At 34.4% G+C, this 19,705-nt stretch overlaps 1 protein-coding gene across 7 annotated transcripts in view; it reads left to right on the top strand.

Annotated features, from left to right (window-relative positions):
* Positions 1-1,750: 1,750 nt before the first annotated feature.
* The window catches only part of USP33 (ubiquitin specific peptidase 33), a 44,759-nt gene continuing 26,804 nt past the window's right edge, over positions 1,751-19,705 (top strand). For 4 of the 7 annotated variants that reach the window (XM_035893522.1, XM_035893521.1, XM_035893520.1 and 1 more), the window contains exons 1-11: positions 1,751-1,832; positions 2,368-2,505; positions 3,647-3,700; positions 5,824-5,886; positions 8,369-8,521; positions 10,803-10,902; positions 13,427-13,496; positions 14,817-14,930; positions 15,670-15,748; positions 17,978-18,398; positions 18,814-18,954. In XM_035893522.1, the coding sequence (XP_035749415.1) occupies positions 2,425-2,505; positions 3,647-3,700; positions 5,824-5,886; positions 8,369-8,521; positions 10,803-10,902; positions 13,427-13,496; positions 14,817-14,930; positions 15,670-15,748; positions 17,978-18,398; positions 18,814-18,954 (1,276 nt within the window). In that variant the 5' untranslated portion in view covers positions 1,751-1,832; positions 2,368-2,424. Of the gene's footprint in view, positions 1,833-2,367; positions 2,506-3,646; positions 3,701-5,823; positions 5,887-8,368; positions 8,522-10,802; positions 10,903-13,426; positions 13,497-14,816; positions 14,931-15,669; positions 15,749-17,977; positions 18,399-18,813; positions 18,955-19,705 lie in introns of those variants that run through there. The other 3 variants (XM_009637990.2, XM_035893524.1, XM_009637991.2) reach the window with 2 other exon arrangements.

Here is a 19,705-nt window from a genome sequence, read left to right as displayed (position 1 = left end):
ACTACATCCACACGGACATGAGTTTCAACATACTTTGGTCTTTGTGATGATTATTAGGAGATGCAGAGTGCACCAAGAAACAGAATCTGGCGTGAGCAGAACTCCTGGGTTTGGGTTTGTTCAGGACTGCAGGTTTGGATTTGTGTGGTTCCAGGTGTGAAAAGTAGCTATTAAATACAGATCTGAAAGCATGAGGTGAAGTCTCCATTCATTGCTTTGTATTACTTGAAATAATGCATTCAGAAAGCTTCTTTCGTAAAAAAAAAAAACCACAATCCTAAAGCTTTACTGATCTATTATACCAGTCTTTCTAAAGATTTGTGTTAAATCAGCATTAATTCACACTGAATTTTTTTAAGGTTGTCAAGGCCTTATTTGAAACTCGCTTGCCCATGTTTAACGTTTTAAACAGACCTTGCAAAATGTGCAAGATGAAACATATATTCATGTTCTCATTTCTGCTCTGAAAAGGAACTTTACAGTTCAAAGCAGAATTGCTAATATGACTGAAGTTGAGGAGGTTTGGCCTGAAAACCTATCATTTTCATATTTAAAGTGTCTTTCAGCAATCTTGCACATAGATTACAAATAGACACTGAACTGAGGAAATACTTCTCCAGCTGCAGCTAGTATTTGAGAGTAATGCTTTCTGAATGTCATACCATTGGTCCAGGAAGAGAATTTAGACCTCATCTTGAAAAAAAAATCCTGAATTATTAATTTACTGTACTATTTCCAGCCTTGTGAGATAAGTTCTTAAATATTTTATGGAACAGCTGTTGACATGACATTCAAAAAGACTGAAAGATACACACACATACATGAGTACACATATACATGTTTATATATAAATATATTTAAATATATTTGCAGATATATATATGCATGTGTATAATAAATTATATAAAGTATTATATATTATTCCTATACAAGTAATATATAATGTTTTAATAATATTATTTATATAGGAATGTTTGTAGGAATAATATAGACTATTTATACACACACACATATATAAAAAAACCCTTTGACAATCAAAGGGAATGGAAATGACTCTTGATTCAAAGGGATGTTTGTAGGAATAATATAGACTATTTATACACATACACACACACATACATAAAAAAACCCTTTGACAATCAAACGGAATGGAAATGACTCTTGATTCAAAGGGTTCTTATTGCAAGGCAATGGAAGTAAAGACCAAGTCAAAGATAATAAACTGGAAGTTTACTGGGAAGTGTGTCCAAGATGCCCACGAAGCAAGGTTTGTTTTCCCCCATGCTGTCAAAGCTCTAGGTTACATAATACTCAAAGGAGTGATTGGTTGTATAGCAGAAGAAATGGACCTAAAGCTGCCAAAGCAAACAGGCGAAGTGGAAAGAGGTGTTGGTAACAGTGCTAAAAGCTGCAAATGGATCAAGGAGTGTGCATCACCGAGTTGGAATGGAAGTTTAGTTGCAAGTCTGAATAAAGGAATGCTAGATTGGACAGCTGATAATGGGGCAAAGAAAGCTTAAGATTTCTTGGGCGTTAGAGAGATTGAGGCATCAGTCAATTAAGTGACAGAACTGGAACAAAGTTCTGGGATGGTTCTTACCTGCACGAGTCAGTTGGAGTATTTATATATAAAAAATGTTACTGAGTTCATTTTTTTATTTGTCTCCTGTAAAACATTACAGCTTTCTATGCAATCGTCAAAATCATAATGACAAAGTGATTGTATTTAGCATTCTTTATTTCTGATAAGTTTCTGTTTCTGCATCAGAGACCCTGGATGGACAGAGAGAACTCAAACAAGAGAAAAGCTCGCTGAGTGTTCAGTACTACATGTGAGTTAAAAGTTTCAGTTTGCTTTTGGTACATAATATGCCTGAATCTGTAGTGTGTCTTTGCAAATAAATAAATAAAACCAAGATAAAGTTTCCTTCTCCTTTGACAAGCAAGTCATGTGCTCCTGCATTTTAGCCTTCACAGCTTCAGCTCACTTGAGCAGTGTTGCATAAGATCCCTTTCCAGGGTATGCAGTCAAAGCCACCATCAGGTCTGGATAGGCTTGAAAACTGTAATTTTTATGTCCTTGAGGTGCCATGGTAGAGACCAGGAAGGTAAATAATTAATCCAAACCAGATCTGCTCCACTCAGGATTCTGTTAGTTTATGCCCTAAAAGTCAGAGGGTTTCATTTTAGAACTCAGCTGTGTTTAATTTGAACTAATGGATTCTCTTACTGTTAATGAAGCTATTTATACTTATTTTAAAAAGGCACATTCTTTTAAAAGTTATGTATATGTTGCATATTAGATATCTAATATTGCTGTCTACTGTAAGGAATTGGTTTTTACTCATTCTTATTTCTGTTGACAAGTGATTCCCTGGTCTTGAAAATCCCAGCTACGGGATCTCAGAAGATACAGCTTCTGAAATGTCATCGCCCAGCAGTAATTGCCCACACTTGGAATCTGTTGGTGAGATAACAAAAGAGGAATTGATACAGAAATCTCATGTGAGTTGTAGCAGCTTACTTTCTTCTTATTACAGTTAACTCTGGTCACTTACTTTAGCTACATATCTTGTCATGTAGTATTAGCTATAAGATGCAATTAAGTATTAAGCGTGGGTAAAATCAATGGGTACCACAAATGCTCACTGTCTTAATTACCCCAAATGCAGCAAATGGACTTTTCCCGGTGTCTGTCTTCTTTATTTTTCCTTTATAGTAAGGTTTAAATGAAGTACGGGAAGAATTATGGGCTTGATAAAACTGAAAAACTATTTTTCTGTACTTGACACTTAGAGTACCTTTCCCAGCAGTGTTTTCTAAAGCAAGTGATGTTTTAATGAAAATATTAGTAAAGAGTTAGCATAACACCGAAATGAACTTTATTTTTGGACACTGCCATTGTAGCAGTTCATTATTTGGAATGCTAATGTAATAATAGTATAACTGACTGGACTTCAAGTAGAAACTGCAACAAAGAAATTTATGCTTAAGTTTTTCACTTCTTATGGAGGAGCCATTATGGAGGAGCCGTGGTTTGAAAAACTGCCCCTACCTGAACTCATCGTTTCCAGCTAGCATTAATAAATGGAACAGAGAAAGATCTTGTAACCCATTATAATATCTGGGAGGTGATGAAAAGCCGAGGCTTTTCTGTCCATGGTGCTAAACTTCTTTATCTGAAAAGTGTAGCAGTTATTTTGGTGCTGAGGGGTATAGCATTTCTCTAGTGTTGCATCTTTTTTTGTAAACCTTTGTAGGTGGTGTTGACTGTCTGCGAATAGGAATATGCAGTTATTACATGTTCTATCACTTTCATATTTTTTTATGTTAAATTGATAGGAAAGGCCAATTTTGAGGCTTTTTATAATAATGTGATATGATATATGTTTACGCTTTATTTAGAAGAACAATTCTTGGTTTAAGATGAAAACTCAGAGATTCAAGGTTTTACTAGAAAAATATGTTGATCTTCAGATGCTGTGAAGCAAAACAAAAATTGAGTTGGTAATCAACACATCCTTTTTTCTGTCTTAAAATTACGCAGTTGATACTGAGCCTTACAGTATTATTTCTCATTTTGTCTCAAAACTCTGGTTTACTGGTGAGAGTAAATGAAATAATACTTTGCTTGTGTGTTTAATAGGGCACTTGTCAGGACTGTGAAGTCAGAGGACCCAACCTTTGGGCATGCTTAGAGGTAAGCTGTTCTGTTCTTCCACAGTAGGGTTCTTTTCTAGTAATCTGTAGATAAAGTTGGTAGCATTCTTTTTAAGAAACAACTGTAATGAAGTTTTTAAAATTAGTTTCTATTTAAAAGCAAAACCTCTTGTGCAGTTTTCTATTTTTAAAATTATTTACCTTTTATCAGATACATATTTCTTTTAATTTAAGAATACTGTGTTCAGAATGAGATTTTTTGGATACGAAAGTAGCATATTAAAGTTTCTTCTTGAGTTATGATATTTTTTAGCTCTTAAGTTTTTTTTAATCTTTCCCCAGTTCTGTAGATCTGAAAAATAATATATTATTCCTGAATTAATTCGTCTCTTAGCATTTGTGGTAATAATACCTAGCAGTAAAAGATGACTTTTTACAGCATAAAAATATGTACTCTCACTTTTTAGTTCTTAAGCAAAACAAAGAGAAAACTCATTTTGAAACTTGTAGAGGCTTGTATAAACATTGTTCAAACTTTGTACGAATTTTGTACAGTCTTTACCTGTATATCTTTCCTTCTTAAATGTGCTTTTGGCTTACTCTTCTTGCCATCTACAAAACCATAATTTTCAGTGTATTTAAAAAAAAAAAAAACCTCTGAAAACGTTGCTTCTGATAGATCTGTGACACCAAGAGGAAAGTGTGTAGCTAATTTAGTTTTTAAAATGTCTCGTGAGTTCTTCAGATATACAGCTGTTTCCAGAGACTGAAATTTTGCTCTATAGGCTTGACTTAATTTCTTGGCAACATTTGTCTAATCCTGTTGGGAAAATATCTGGGCTGAGATGCCAACCTTTAGGTGTATGTATATTTTTAAAAATCTACTTCATTAGTTTCCTTTTAAGTGGATTATGGTAACAGTTGAGACATCAGATTATTTTGCCCTTTATATCAATAAGGGGTAGAAATGAAGGGGGAAAGAAACAGTGTTTCATGTCTCTTTGTTAGATGGCTTGAAGTTTAATTACATGTAAAAACCCTTTGGGGAATAGGAAGAGGTGTTCAGGGATACATCAACCTGGCAGGTGGGGAAATGCTGTGAAGCTTAAAACATGTTTTTTATTTCTCACTTAGAGCTCTTAAACTGTTACTGAAAATTTTAATTTCATACCAACATTTCCATAGGAGAGTTTTCTAATTGCAGTAGGACACTTAGTGTCATGCTGTGGTATATCTCCTCTTGGATGAATTGGCATCTTGCCTTCAACTTTTCCAGTAGAAAAACATGGTGAGATCCCAGCATGTTAACTATCTGTAACTTAACCAATATCTGTGATTATTTAATGTAGAAAATTGACTGTGTTCAGCTGCTATTTGATTGTATAAATTAACGTGCTTAGAGAGTTACACAGATAACATGCTGTACCTTCTTATGTGATTGTCTTGACATGCAAATGAGGAATTAATGAAAATTGCTTGAAGATTGGCAGCTACAAGATTCCACACTCAACTCGGCCAAATATGTCTTGCAATTAGCACAATTAAAATCAACAATTGTTTTGCATGTTATAAATAGAATGTAGTAAGTACTTAACCCTATAGTGCTGGAACCTCTTATTTTAAGATGAAAAAAAACCTAACTAATTGGGAAGTAATACTCTGATAAATAGGCACTGCAGATAGGGGCATACAGGAATTTTTCATAAATATGTCATGTTCCGAGGCTGTTGCAATTCAGTATTTTAGACACTGGGCTAATGCCACATTTTCTGTAACAATCTCTACCAAATCATGAATTGTAAAAAAAACCACATGTTGACCTTAATCTGAATAAATATATCAAAATGGTCAAAAAACTATATTCCAAATACATTAAATGTCTAACAGTGCCCACCAGTGAGAGGAGTTGAGTTAAATCTTGCAGCATTCTTACTTGCTTTAGGTGTTATTTATTTTAACACTTACTGTGCATGTCTGTTGGTTTGTGTAGGGCTCTGCAAGTTTGAAATTTGAGTGAATTTTAAAGGGACTGGCAGTATTTCTTATTCTGTAGTGGCACTATTTACTGCAAACAGGCAGAATTACTGTCAGTAATTCCTATTCTGTAAACCTGTTTGACATCACTTTTTAATTCTGTATGCTTCTTCATCTTTTGCTCAACAGAACAGATGTACATATGTTGGCTGTGGTGAATCCCATGTTGACCACAGTACCACCCATTCCCAGGTATGTGTATTTGCTAGTAGTACAGTTACTTGAAGCAGTGAAGTAGAATTAGAGAACTCTTTTTACTCATTTTAGTGAAGTCATTAACCTGTGTTAGCATAACTGGAAGCTTGATTAGCTATGATTGTTTTTCATCTATAGAAGCAGGTCTTACTGATTTAGGGGTATGTGAGTTTACAGTCTTTGTGCAGCTGCATGATTATTTATGTAATTCTGACTTCATTGTGCTCCTTATAAGAACATGGTGAAAATTTAAAAAAGAGCAACAGTTACTGATGATTTTCAAGATGTGTGGACAAAAGAATTCTTGAGTATTTCAGCTTACATGTAGTACTTCAGTGTTTCAGTCTAACTTTTTAGGATTGTGGCTGCCTGATGGGTGAGGGGAGGGAAGTTGGGTTAATGAAGATGAGAGCTGAACAGGTGTAAGATAGGAAATATAAACTACCAGAAACAGGCACTTTGTTTCTGCATTATGCTCCCTGTTCCAGTGGCTACAGATGAAGAACCTGTAGACTGAGCTGAGCATATCTTTTCCTGCTATGTCCTGATTTTGCATCCAGCTTGGTAGGAGCAGTGGAGTGTGTGCACTATGGTCCCCAGCATGCCAAGTTCTGGCAAGGTTGGACAGCTTGAGTGCATCTGTTTGGGTCTTAAACTCACTGTCTGTTCTGTGCACACTTGCCAAAATGAAGCAAATGAGATATATCATTCTCTCTTAACAATTATACTGGGGACAGAGGGATGGCAGTTTTATTAATGTGTCATTTCAGAATTGCTGACTTTATGATTAAATGAAATTCTTGCCACCAATTTACAGTTTGTCTGTCAGAAAATACATCTAAGGTTCCACACTGAGCAATTTTTGGTCCTTGAAAATTCTGAAAATAAAACCTCTGGTGAATATTAAAATGATCAAATAGTATATACTAAGGCTTCACAAGAAGTATATACCACCACTCCTGATTGTTTTTTTTGAAGCAGGGCCTTGAGAAGGGTGCATATTTATACAAATTAATAGTGCATTAATATGAATCTATTTAAATACATTTTTTTTTTGGCCAGCTATTTAAGCTGCATCACTGTTCTAAAGCCTTTACAACAGATATATAAAAGAGCTCCTTGTAGTGGAATTGGGGAACAGATGGTCCCTGAATTTCTTGCCTACAATATTTTAGCTCTTGGCTTTCTACAGTAGTTTATTCCCAATTTACATACTGTTTTAGCAATGTTAGGTACATGACAGGTAAGAGAAAGGGAATGGATAGTTTGCTTGCTGTCAGTGACATCCTTGTCTTGATTTTCTTGTTACTTAATTTCTGGATAGTAAGCCCTCTTCTGGATTTTTTTTCAGTAAAAAAATCTCAGTAGACTCACTAAAATGGGAGGAACAAGGTTGACATGAATCAGTTAATTTGTGTTTACTCCAGTTTCTACCAGCAAGGCTCCCTGTACTGCAAATAAGCATGTTCATCATGTCTACTTCAAGAAGATTAATAAGCTGTTGCTCTGGATACTTGTAATTATTTATGCAGCTGAAGCCACAGAATCAAGCAGATTCTTGTGATTAAAATTGACCGAGATACATACATCATCTGATGTTTCTGATGTTTTTTAGTACGGGGAGGGCTACTTAATGAAATTGTAGCCCACATTATATATGAAAAACATTGTTCTTGTACAAGGCCATATTAAATAAGGTGAGGAGGAACTTGGGCATCCTGCAGCAGTTGTAGTATTTTTCTAATTTCTATCAAATCCCTCACTGTCTTTAAACCTGGCTGGTGCTGACATCTAAGGAAGAAATACAGGAAGGATTGGTGGAAATATTTAGAGGATGATATCAACTGTGTACACAATCTTACAGTAAGCAAATAGGTTAAAAAAAGAAAGGTGAAAAATAGAACAGTAAAAATATTCTCCATCTGTCAAATTTTTATATTGCTTCACAGTATGAAGCTGTCAACAAGAGAACTAATTGAGTCTAGAGTTTTTGTTTTGACGTGAGCACCTCTTACTGTAACTGAACTAAAAATCTTACCTTACTCTTCTGATAGATTGTTAAATAGCTTGAATTTCCTACAGCAAACCAGTAGAAATAAACACTGCCCTTACTGCAGAGGAGATGGCTGCCATTCTGACCAACAGCAGACCTTCCTGGAAAATCGGTTTCTTTGTGAACTGTAACACTTCTGACAAGAGGCTTTCTTCTTGTTTTTGTACTTACGCAGAGGCATGTCAGATATGACAGTGGCTTAGATTCTGATTGTACCTTGTTGCTAATTTGAGTGACTTGTACTAAAAATGAGTGTTGTATAGTTTGTGCTAAGCTTTCAGTAATTGAATTGCTATTTTTTAATATCCTAACATACATAATTGTTGAAAGATCTAGAATTTTAATACTTCTGTTCTAGCTTGCATGCAGCAGTATTTAATTATTCTAAATTTCTGATTCACAGCTTTGTTTTTTGTTCTGTTTTAGGAGACAAAACACTGTCTAACTGTCAACCTTACTACACTCCGTGTTTGGTGTTATGCCTGTAGTAAGGAAGTATTCCTGGATAGAAAATTAGGATCTCATTCTCCACTACCAAATGCAAGACTGTCTCACCAAGTACAAGAAAATAGTGTGCAGGTATTTTTTAATCCAGTGAAACAAAAGGCAGCTGTAGCTTTGCAGTAAACATTGTGTCTTCTTTCAAGTGAGAGACTGACTTTTCCTCCTTTCTTGTGGCTGAACTTTCTATTAATTTCTCTCTATTTTTATAAAATTTCTTTAAAAAGACAGTGCCTAGTTTCTGTGTTCTGTCTCTGTGTACTGCATGCATCCTAAGAATGCTTTATCCATCTTAATGTCTGGTTGATTGTGATCTACAATAAACAGTACGGTACAGAAAAAGCACAGGGTTAAATTTAAGGTTACAAGATTGGAATAGTTCACCTGCGCTTCCCCATTCTGTCAGCTCTTGAAAATGTTATTTACAAAACTCATTGCAGTAATTCCTGGTTAACTTACAGGGAGCAGCAGAATGCCTTAGTATGTGTTCATGGATACTTGCCTGAGACACAAATTCATTCATACAAGCACAGTACTTTTAGAGAAATATATGCTAATTGTTAACCTCGTTCAGCTAGTAATATGAGACACTTAAAGGGATTCCTAGAACTTAGTTTCTGAGGTTTAAACGTGTCTAGTCTTCAGTTTTGATACATGACTGAAAAGGTCTTGATTTTTATGTATGTGTATGGGAAAATTTTTCCAGTGGTGTGGTATACACACAAACACTCCTGAATTTAACTACTATGCAAAAATTTACTAAGAAGGCAGTAGTAACCTGTGTATATTCTATATATGTGTAATTTGGGCGTAGAATGACAAATACATTGTGTTAGGTTCATGTGGAAAAGTATGTATCAAACTAGAAATCAGGAGAACACTAATAACGTTCTGTGGCAGTTAGGATTGCCAAGGAGTATAAATATGCCAAGGATAAAAATATGGCCAGTATCTGGGAAGTTGATATTAGTAGAGTAAAACCCAGGCTTAAGATTGTAGCATTTTATATGATTATGGCATCAAAGGCAGGACTTTTATTAAAGTACACTAGCTGTTCCAAACTCCACATTTATTAACAATTAACATAGTAGATGAAGAGTAAGGTAATTAATAAAGCATTAGCTAGTATTGGAGACAAGTTAGAGGCAAAAAATGAGCAAAGCAGACATTACACAGAGAATTTTGAAATAAGCTATTTGCTTGTCTTGTTCTTCTGCAATTTCAACAAGATTTGTTTAGGTTTGGTTTGTTGTTTTGTTATCTTCTGGTTACATTAGTCTTCACTGACATCAGTACTGTTTGCTCTGGTATCTTTTCTAGACAAGTGTTGTCCTGGAGAAAGTTATGCTGCAGTTTCTTAAGTATAATGGCATAATGCATGTATCTGAAAAAAAGGTGTTATTTCTTTATTGCATATTGAATGTACTTATATAAAAATATCAGGTAATTCAGTTAAAACTGACAAAAGTACAAGTACGGTATTTCTAAAATTGTTCTGCTTGAGGCATAGAGCTATGGAAGAGATACTGTGATGCACAGGTTGGACAGAAAGATGGGTAGTTTTTCAGTATATGTAGTGAGGAAATATCCTTTAATATTTTCACTTCAAAGCTTAGCATTTAATACGAGTGTAAGCTGATTATTTTCTCATAGAATACCAGCAGCTCAATTGGAATAGTACCATTGGAATATTTTTTTTAATTTCTGTTGTCCAGAAATTCTGGTGACCTGATATAAAGCTGGGTTCAGACTTCTGAACTTCTATTGTATTATACTTAACTTGTTTTAATCTTCCAAGGAAATGTGTATAATATATAGAAAAATCAGTAGAATTTACAAAGTTTGTCACTTTGTTTATAACTTTTATTTATACATATGCTCACAAAAAGAGCTTGTCATGCAATAAATGTCTGCCTGCCTAATACTCTGTTTCTCTATTTGTACATTCTGCTTCCAGCAGTTTAATTTGTCTTTGTTAAATGTAGTGAGCCATCTGGTGGCATATCAAAAGCATACACACTAACTTTTATGTGATGACTACTGTGTTAGCTTTTCAATGCTGTTTGTTATCCAAGGGAAAGAAATGCTATAACTTGCTTTGTTTTGATTCTTCAGCTGTTGTCATAAAATCATGCCATGTTGCCACTGCTAATCTGAGAACAAAAATGTGAGGTATTTCTTAGAAAACTTTATCAAGGTAGTTGTGGAATCCTATTATTCTCACTTTATGTGCAGTGAGATTTCAAAATGCATTCTCATAATTTTCAGTTCCTGGATTTGTTGATGAAATTATATGTAAGCTCAATTAAGAGGAAAATTGATAAATACAAGTATACTTTTTTCTTTTTCTCCTTATAAGGATTTTAAAATACCTAGTAATCCCACACTGAAGATTCCGCTAGCAGCTGTATTTGATGACTTGGATGTAGAAGTGGAAGAAGATGAGTTAAAGACTAGAGGTAATAAAAGCAAAATCCAGTGCTTTATTGCCCATTATCGCATGTGTATGTCTCAGAGTCTGTTCTCCAGCTATATACTAGTTCTCTTCTAAGTGGAAGTGTTTCCTATTCTGCTCCAACTAAAATCTTTATTTTTGGTTTCACCTTTATTGCAGCAATCTCTACTTACTTTCAGAGCAGAGGCTGCGATAATAAATGTAGTGCATCTGTGCAAGCAGCAACAAAAATAAGAAAGCATGTTGGCGTAATGTTTAGTGTAGCTGGTGTTCTAGCCACTCTAGTAAAAGTAGTTTTTTATAAAATCTGTCCTAATGTTTTCTCCTGGCCTAAAAGGTTCCTGATTTGAATGCTTTCCTGCATTTCGGATAATCCTTTTCTGAGCCTGTAGTATTCCAGTATGGGTTTTTGGTTTTTTTGTTTTCTCCTTTTGAGTAATGGATTCCATGCACTACCAAACTTTTTAGTATAAAAGGTTACCCCACCCTATGAAAATGAGTGGGTGAATCCCCAGTGAAGCCTTAATTTCTTATTTCATAAGAGAGCATAATTACTATTTCTTACAAGTCTCAAATTGGTATTGATAATTTTAAGAAGGGTGTATGTATTTGTTAGCAAAGAAAATACTTCTAACTACCGTTTTCTCAGAAAATCTGACCAGCAGATTGTTAAGCTACTGTTTTTGAGATGCCGGTGCATATGTCAAGGCAGTTTGTTTTCCATCAGCGATGATAAGAGTTATTCTAATTTATGGATCTCATTTCTCCTTTACTCATCTACTACCAGCTTTCCCTCTCCTAAGTCTGCTGGCATTGGCCAAAGAACCTACCTTTCCCTGTCTGTTGTCTGGCACGCTCTTTCTGGATATGTCACCACCCCACTAATTTGCCATCTGGCCTTAAATCATTAAATCATGTGTTTTATTTCCATTTAGTTTCTCCTGCCAATGTGTGTATTTGTATATCTTCTTGTCTTATTAATATTTTTGGGAATGTACCTCGTATAGAAGTAATATACAAGTAGAATTACATTAAAGTTCCCATTAATATTGATGTGACTGTGTTAATAAATTTCTCAAATTTAAGGGAAAAAACTTCTTTAGCTCCATTTTAACTTTGTTCTTAAAATGTCTTTTGAAATGCTTTTGATGAAGGAAACATTACAATATATCTTTGCAAGAAAAGAATTCTTTTCAAAAAATTTACTTGCAACACTGCAGGCTGGAAAACTGCCGTGAGGGTACCTTCCTGGTATATCTTCTGCTGTTAAAAAAATAAAATTAAAAAAAAATTTAAAAGTCCTATGACTGTTCTTACTTTCCAATTTCAGTAAGAACAACTGTCCTTTTTGTAGCAGAAATTGGAAGGGCAGAATGCAGGTTCGGATGTGGGAAGCAGGACTATGTTTCTGTTCAGACAGGTAGAAGAACATTTTAGAACTTAAAGATGAAGTTCTGTTTGTTAGAAAATTCAACTGAAGTAACCAAACTGGTTTTTAGATGTAAAAGGATTTTCTTAGTAAATTTTATTTTTTCTGCCACAGACTAAAATGATCGGAGTAATTCCTATACTTCAAGGGTTGCATAGAGCCAGCGGTGTTGATTGCTGAATATTTTAAGTTTTCCAGTCTTATTGGTTCTTTCCTTATAAATGTTACTGTTTTCTTGCAAAAAAGCAATTTTATTTTGAAATTAATTGATTAATTAATTAAACACTTTAGTAGCTATGAAGAGCAAGTGTTTCAGATTAATTTTTTTAAATTGAGATCATATGATAATTATGACTTGTTTAAATAGCCTTTCCTCAAATATTTAGAGAGCATTTTTCATTACTCCATAATCACTGAAAGAGTATATGTTAATCGTAACTTTTATGTGTGTGGAAAAGCTATATGGGGATATAGGTAAGAAAGTAAACAATCTGGGCTTGAAAATAAATTCTCTGGGGAATTCTAAACTGAGCAGTCTGTGTATAAGAATAAGGGCATATAATTGGTGTAGGAAAAGGTTGATTGTAGGTAATTATAATTCTGATTCTGGGATAATCACATGCTGAGTAGGTTTTGAATGTTTAGCGTAATCTGACTACTAGCATGAACTTGAGACAGAAGAACAAAATCTTCCTTGAATTGCTTTTAGTAATATGATTAACTGTTACGAATGCAGCACAGCAACAATTTAACTGAACAGGTAAATCATCAAGTTCAAGTAAAACTTAAATATTGATAAACATATCTTAAATTACAATCCGCAGCAGTCACAAAGCATCAGAAATTGGTAAGATGAAATACAGTCTACTTGTTTGAAGTGGTTTAGTCAGCCAAAATCAAAGCACTTAATTACTTCTTCTAGTTAGATTAGTATTCCTTCAGGAGTCCTACATTTCTTTTAGTTACAACTGTGCATTATAATTGGCATCAGAAGTGTTACATGAGTGGTTTAATTAATACATATTTTTTAGGAAGTATTTTCCTTAATATGTCTTGTACTGGATTAACAGACTTGATGAATATTCATTCTGTTTTTCAGGTCTAACAGGATTAAAAAATATTGGAAACACTTGTTACATGAATGCAGCTTTACAAGCTCTTTCCAACTGGTAAGGAAAATGGTTGTAAATGTGATTTTATATTTGCTTATATGTGCATTTTCTCAAGATGGACTTAAGGATTTTGAGCGGCTGTACTACCATAAGAGATGATGCGTATTTGTTAAATCTCAGTCTTATGTACTACAAACAGTTGTGTCACTGACAGGAAAAAAAAAAAGCATTGTAGTATACGGGGACTCAGCTTTTTCCCTTGTTTCATTCTAATCCTCACTGTCTTAAATAAAAATACATGCAGTTCTTGAAATTAGAAGAAGATCTGATAAAAGCTATTAAGTTCATGGGTTTAATGTGCTACGGAAGAAATCAAAGGAAATGCATAAGAATAAACCCTAATTAAAAAAGAAACGTATTGAGAATAAAAGGTCCAAATTCAGTCCTTACCAACAATGCATCTGGGACATTCTATGCTAAATCATCCTAGGAATGTCTGGAATACAAAATCTTCTCATCCGGTGGGGATACCAGCCAAGTTCATGAAGGAGAAATGTACAAAAGCTGAAGAGATAAAAACACTATCCAACTCTGAAGCTTCTTGCACTCAAAATGGTTAGGTGGGGACAGAACTTGAGCATGTATCATTTACACTTACTGTATGCATCTGGTTTTGGCTGCAATCCAAGACAGGATACAGGGCTAAGTAGACCTTGCTGACAGCCTTTCTTGAGGGAGAGGAAGACTGAGGCAAATCACTCTAGAAGGTAAAGATGTGAACAAGGCATCTAATCGTGAAGAAATTATTCTTTTGACAAGTACCAGCTTTTGCAAGTATGCTGGGATATCTCCGTTCATGGATAAAAACAGATCCAATCTGTATGAGGGATTGTGACTTCAAAAGGGAGAGAAGTGAGAGAGTATGTGAGTTGGCAACAGTGCATGAAGTAAACAGATAAATAAGCATTTAAGTATAAATTATGTACATACAAATATCACATGGCACTATTGGATTATAGAGGAAAGAAGATTTGTTTAAGATGCTATTTGTGGGCTAGGCTGATGGTGATTGTTACTGTAGTGGTACATGTGTACTTCTGTGATGGCTGATAGGAACTGCCTTGAATTTGAATCTGATTAGACAATGCTGGTGCTTTAACAAATGTCAGAATAGATTTGAGGAGCAGTGTTGCTGTACTGCTGAAGTTGTCCTGCCATGAAATGTTCAGTTGCAGCATTTAAGGATGTAGGAAATGGAATTGTTCAACTAAATAATACTATTGCTCTTTTTTTTTTTTTTAATAATGTATGAAATGTGGATTTCCTCTTGTATTTTAACAACCTGAAAAAAACCCTTTTTTCTTCATTTTTAATCAGCCCACCTTTGACACACTTCTTTCTTGACTGTGGAGGCTTAGCCCAAACAGATAAAAAACCAGCAATTTGTAAAAGTTACCTCAAGCTGATGACGGAACTCTGGCACAAAAGCAGGTATTACATCATTTTGGTGATGATATGATTATAAATAAACTCCAAAGGCATGAAGGATGTATTAATCTGTCCTAGGTTTCTAATTTTTATTTTGTGTGTATCACAGAATCACTCTTACAAATGAAGGAAGGAAAGACTAACTTGCAGGATTTAAATACTCCTTATAGCCTGTTCTTTTGCATATCTACCAGAGATAGGACAAATAATTGATGTAAATTGTAGTAAGGATGATTTGATAAGAAATAGATGATAAACACCCTACAAAGTAGCATTAAGCTTTTAAAAATAGGTTTATATCTGCCAGAAATACATCTAAAATGTGTAACTACTTTATCCTCTCTGTGTCCTTCATTCTGTATCAAAAGTTTATCAATTTCTCTTATTTCCTTATATGAAGGAAGTCTAAGAAAATATTTCAAAAGATAAGTATGAAGGTAAAAAACCAATAATTTTGCATAGTGTCAAGGGTATGTCTGATTTGTCAGCTGATTCTCTGACAAGAAATGTAGCTTAAAGAGAGACTGTATCAGGACTTTTCTGTTGGATGACAGATTTTTTTTTTTAAATGTATTGTTAATTATTCAATGCCAATATTATGTTTGGTTAAGATTAATATTATTGGTGTTAGATGCTTTATAGTTCAGCTGCAGGTAAAATTATGATCCCATAGAGACAGAAAATTCCACTTAAATGCTTTTTCAATGCATATTTATATATTTGAAACTTTTGTCTTCTTTAGGCCTGGTTCTGTTGTTCCTACTGGTTTATTTCAAGGAATTAAAACTGTTAATCCAACATTTCGAGGCTACTCTCAACAGGTAAAACTTTCTGATGCCTTTTAAATCTGCCTAAGCCATAAAGTTATCTCTTATTTTTAAATTTAATACTTAAGATACCATGCTTCCTATATTTGTTTAATGCAACGTAAACTTTAGTTTATGTGCTTCAAACGTAGATCATCTGAAACCAAACCATCAACAGTTAAGTTTTATGTTTGTTTATATTAAATTCGTGAAACTCCTTTTCCTTTTTTTCAGGAAAATTAAAATAATACGTGTCTAAAACTTTTCCTTTGTGTGAAATAATGCTGCTAATCTTTGAGCAGTCCCAGAAAACAAAATAAAGGTGTTAAAAAAGAAAATATTATAGTAGATTTTTTTTATATTCATCCACCAGTTATGTTTTTTAAAAAATTAAATACACAGTATCCAATTTTCATTTGGTATCTTCAAAAAAACCCCAAACCACCACAGTGTGTTTCGTAAACAGTATTGTGGGAACTGTAAGTAGGTAACTTGTTAGAGAGGTATGGATTATTACGTAGTAAAGGCATTCTTCAGTTGATGCTTCACACAGTATCTTGCTGCATTCATACAGTTTGTAGTGCTTTATGAAAATCTGTTGGGCTGGAGGAGAAATTTAAACCCTGTAATTAGAAAAGCTTACTAATATCTTCCAGGAAACTGCTGTTATTCAAAGGAATCTTGCTGTTTCAGTTAGCATGTTTCACATTTGTGGAGTGGAGGATTAGGACATGTTTTAATGTTCAAGTGCTGCACGTACCTGTAAAATATTTAAATAGTAATATCAATGTTTTTTAATTTACTCATGAATTTCTTAAGAGCCACGTGAATTTCTGGAGAAGTAGAAAGTCAATCTTGATAACTGAAAAAAAACTGTATGGAAACTTGGTTCTCACAGCTTTGAACACTGATGAGAATGTCTTTTTCCATACAGAGCAATACTTAATGAGAACCTTTTTAGGTTCTGCCTGGATCACACTTCAGTTGTATGTTTAGTAGGTTTCATAGCAACAATTAAAACAAAGCAGGACTTTCATGACCAACACTCTCCTGTTGCCTTGTAAGTTGGGCAGCCATGTCCAGTATTTAGGGAGAAAAGGAATTTTGCTCAGTGAAGAGTAACTATCAATTCCTGTCTCAAGGTTTGAGTTGTCTTTTTTTTTTTTTTTTTTTTTGTGACTTTTTACAGGTAATAGGCATTTTTTTGTGACCAAGATAGGGATGCACAGTGCTTGCTTTTCACTTTTATTTCCTTTATTCTTGGCTTCAGAATCTATACCCTGTATTTTTTTTTTTTTTTTTTTTTTTTTGTAGAAGTATTACCAGCAAATAGGCATTATTAGATTTATTTTTTTTCACTACCCAAACCCAAAACACAAATCTGATTGTTGTAGTTTTTAAGAAATGTTTTCTAGTCAGCAGTTGTGAGCTTAATAAGTAATTGCTATGATGGATGGGAATGTTGAGCAGCAAAACCTATTATTATGAACAACTAAAATACAAAAAGGAAAATAGAAGCAGTAGTAGCTGCCAAGAAGAGGCTATTGTTTTCTTCCATGCTTGCTTTATTAGATATTGTCTATTGCCAGGAACCAAGCTGCTGCATGGATTGTTGAAATTTGATGGTTTTTAAGATATTTCCAAACACGGATTAGACTTGTAGTAATACTTGACAGCTCTTTGTGGAAACAGTGATAGTTGAGGAATCTTGTCCAGGCTTGAGAATAATTAAGATCTTGTTGGCAGTATGATGCAATTGGAAAGACAGGCTATAATACTTTTTTAATAAAGTACTTCCATGCCCAGTGAAAGCAAGGCTCTGATTGCTTTGCTGGAGATGCTGCAGAAGGTTTTAAAAAACTGTCCCTAAAACGTTCCATTGCCAGCAAAGCTGGAGTCTGACCACACTGTTGGTAATTGCTTGAGTTATATTTATCATTCTTGTAAGCTATTATAGTATTTTTGTTAAAGTTGTTGAAATAAGCTTTTTGGGAATTGAAATGTTTTGGAGGAAACTTGTATGATAATACCTGTGGCATGCAAGAAATGGCTGCAGGAAACAAATATGTGGTCTGGAAATGAAGCTTCTTTTGAACATTAGACCTGGGACAGAGGAATTTACCTTATTCTTCTTTAACAGCTGTCTGTAGCTTTTATTTTAGTGATCTGCATTTCTTCCTGATGTGACTTCAGTATCTTTCAAATAAAATGGAATAGTATTTTAAAACTTGTTTAAAATCCTAGGATGCACAAGAATTTTTACGTTGTCTAATGGATTTGCTTCATGAAGAACTTAAAGAACCGGTTGTAGAACTGGAAGATGCCCAGCCTATGAGTGTTGAAGAGAGTATGGAAGAAGACAAGAGCCAGTCAGATGTAGGCTTTCAGCCCTGTGAATCCTGTGGAACCTGCGATAAACCAGAAAATGACGCTATTTTCAAACCTGTCTTAGAGGATCCTGCAGAGACAACCATGTTAATTCAGGATGATGATAACAACTCAATCATGTCTAAAGATTGGCAGAAAGAAAAAATATCAAGCAACAAGCTTAAACGAGCAAATTCTATGGAAGACTTGGAAAAAGACTCAAATGCTACTTCAGAGACCACTGAATTTTTAAATAATCAAGGAACTGTAAAAGTACAGATACACAGCAGATTCTCAGGTAACGCATTACTAATGTGCAATTGAAATAGTCAAATTCTTAGCCAGAATATCTGTATGAGTGGAAATGAATTGTAGAATATAATAGAGAGGTATAGGTCAAATAAGGTATGTGGATTTACTTGTAAACAATGCACCTTCTTAATTTATTTTTTCAGTTTAGGTGTTCTGAATTCAATTTTAATTCCCTTGAAAAGCTAAAGATTTGTACTGGGTAAAGTTTCAGATAACCTGGAAGAGTGGGGTCTTTTGGTTGTGTTCTTAACTTAAAGGTATGTGTATTGAAATGGTGCTTCACTCCTAAATGTGCAGTGACATGACCTGACAGTGTGATTAAATAAATTACATTGTGTCTGTTCATTCTGCAGTACATTTTTTTGGTAGAAATTATGAAATAATGCAAATATTAATTGCAGAGTACATCAATGATGTCCACATGAATGATATATCTGCAGCCCAAACCGCTTCGTCAAATGAAGGGATGAACACACGCTTATCAAACAGTCCTCCAAAATCATTCTCATCATGCTCTTCACTGGCACCAGTCCACAAAAAAGGTATAGGTCCTTTATTTTCTCCCTCCTGGAACTGAATTGCTCTGTGCTACAGTTTTCATTTTGTTGTTTCTTGTGTCTTGCATAGCAATGCAGTGTTGTTCTTACAGGTCTCTTTAATCCCCTATCCCTAGTGATGGGAGGGAGCATTATATAAGCTGGACATACAATAACACTCCCTTTACTTCTGTAAAAGTCTGATTTTTTTGAAGAATGAATAGTATTTGCCTCTACTTTGGAAGGATGGAGTAATATTTTTAGACAACTTTCTCCATTGCACTAGTTTGGAGAGAGGGAAAATGTGGGAGAAGTTAGTACCCAGACACAGAAATGTAATGGTTTTCAGAGAACATGCACATTGGTTCTTCCGCAGAAGTTCAGTAAGTCAACATTTTAGTTTAACAAGGTTTAAGGAGCCATGTGTACCTATACTGTAGATAAACTTGTAAATGCTAGCTGCTTTCTGATTGTTACTTTGCAGTGTGGAATATTTCTTTTGGCACCTTCTACAGTGCGATGTGTTTATCAGCATCTAGAATGTTTAGTCTTCTGTTGCCTTTAGATACAAGACAATGCAGCTTTAGGGCACAAGAAACAATATATGATAATTTTTTTTTCCCTTATTTGTCTGAGAGTAGACTATTTTAATAAAAGCTTATCTTTTGGAACACACTTTTAAGGCTAGTACTAAACCAAACCAAACAAAAAAAACCTCTTACAACTTTAATATCGTGATCCTCTTTCATTCAGCAGG

This window comes from Egretta garzetta, unplaced genomic scaffold (assembly GCF_000687185.1).
Source record: "Egretta garzetta isolate BGI_Z169 unplaced genomic scaffold, ASM68718v1 scaffold75, whole genome shotgun sequence".
Lineage (NCBI taxonomy): Eukaryota > Metazoa > Chordata > Aves > Pelecaniformes > Ardeidae > Egretta > Egretta garzetta.
The sequence above is the reverse complement of the archived record's forward strand: the minus strand, read 5'-3'. Positions and strand labels throughout refer to the sequence as shown.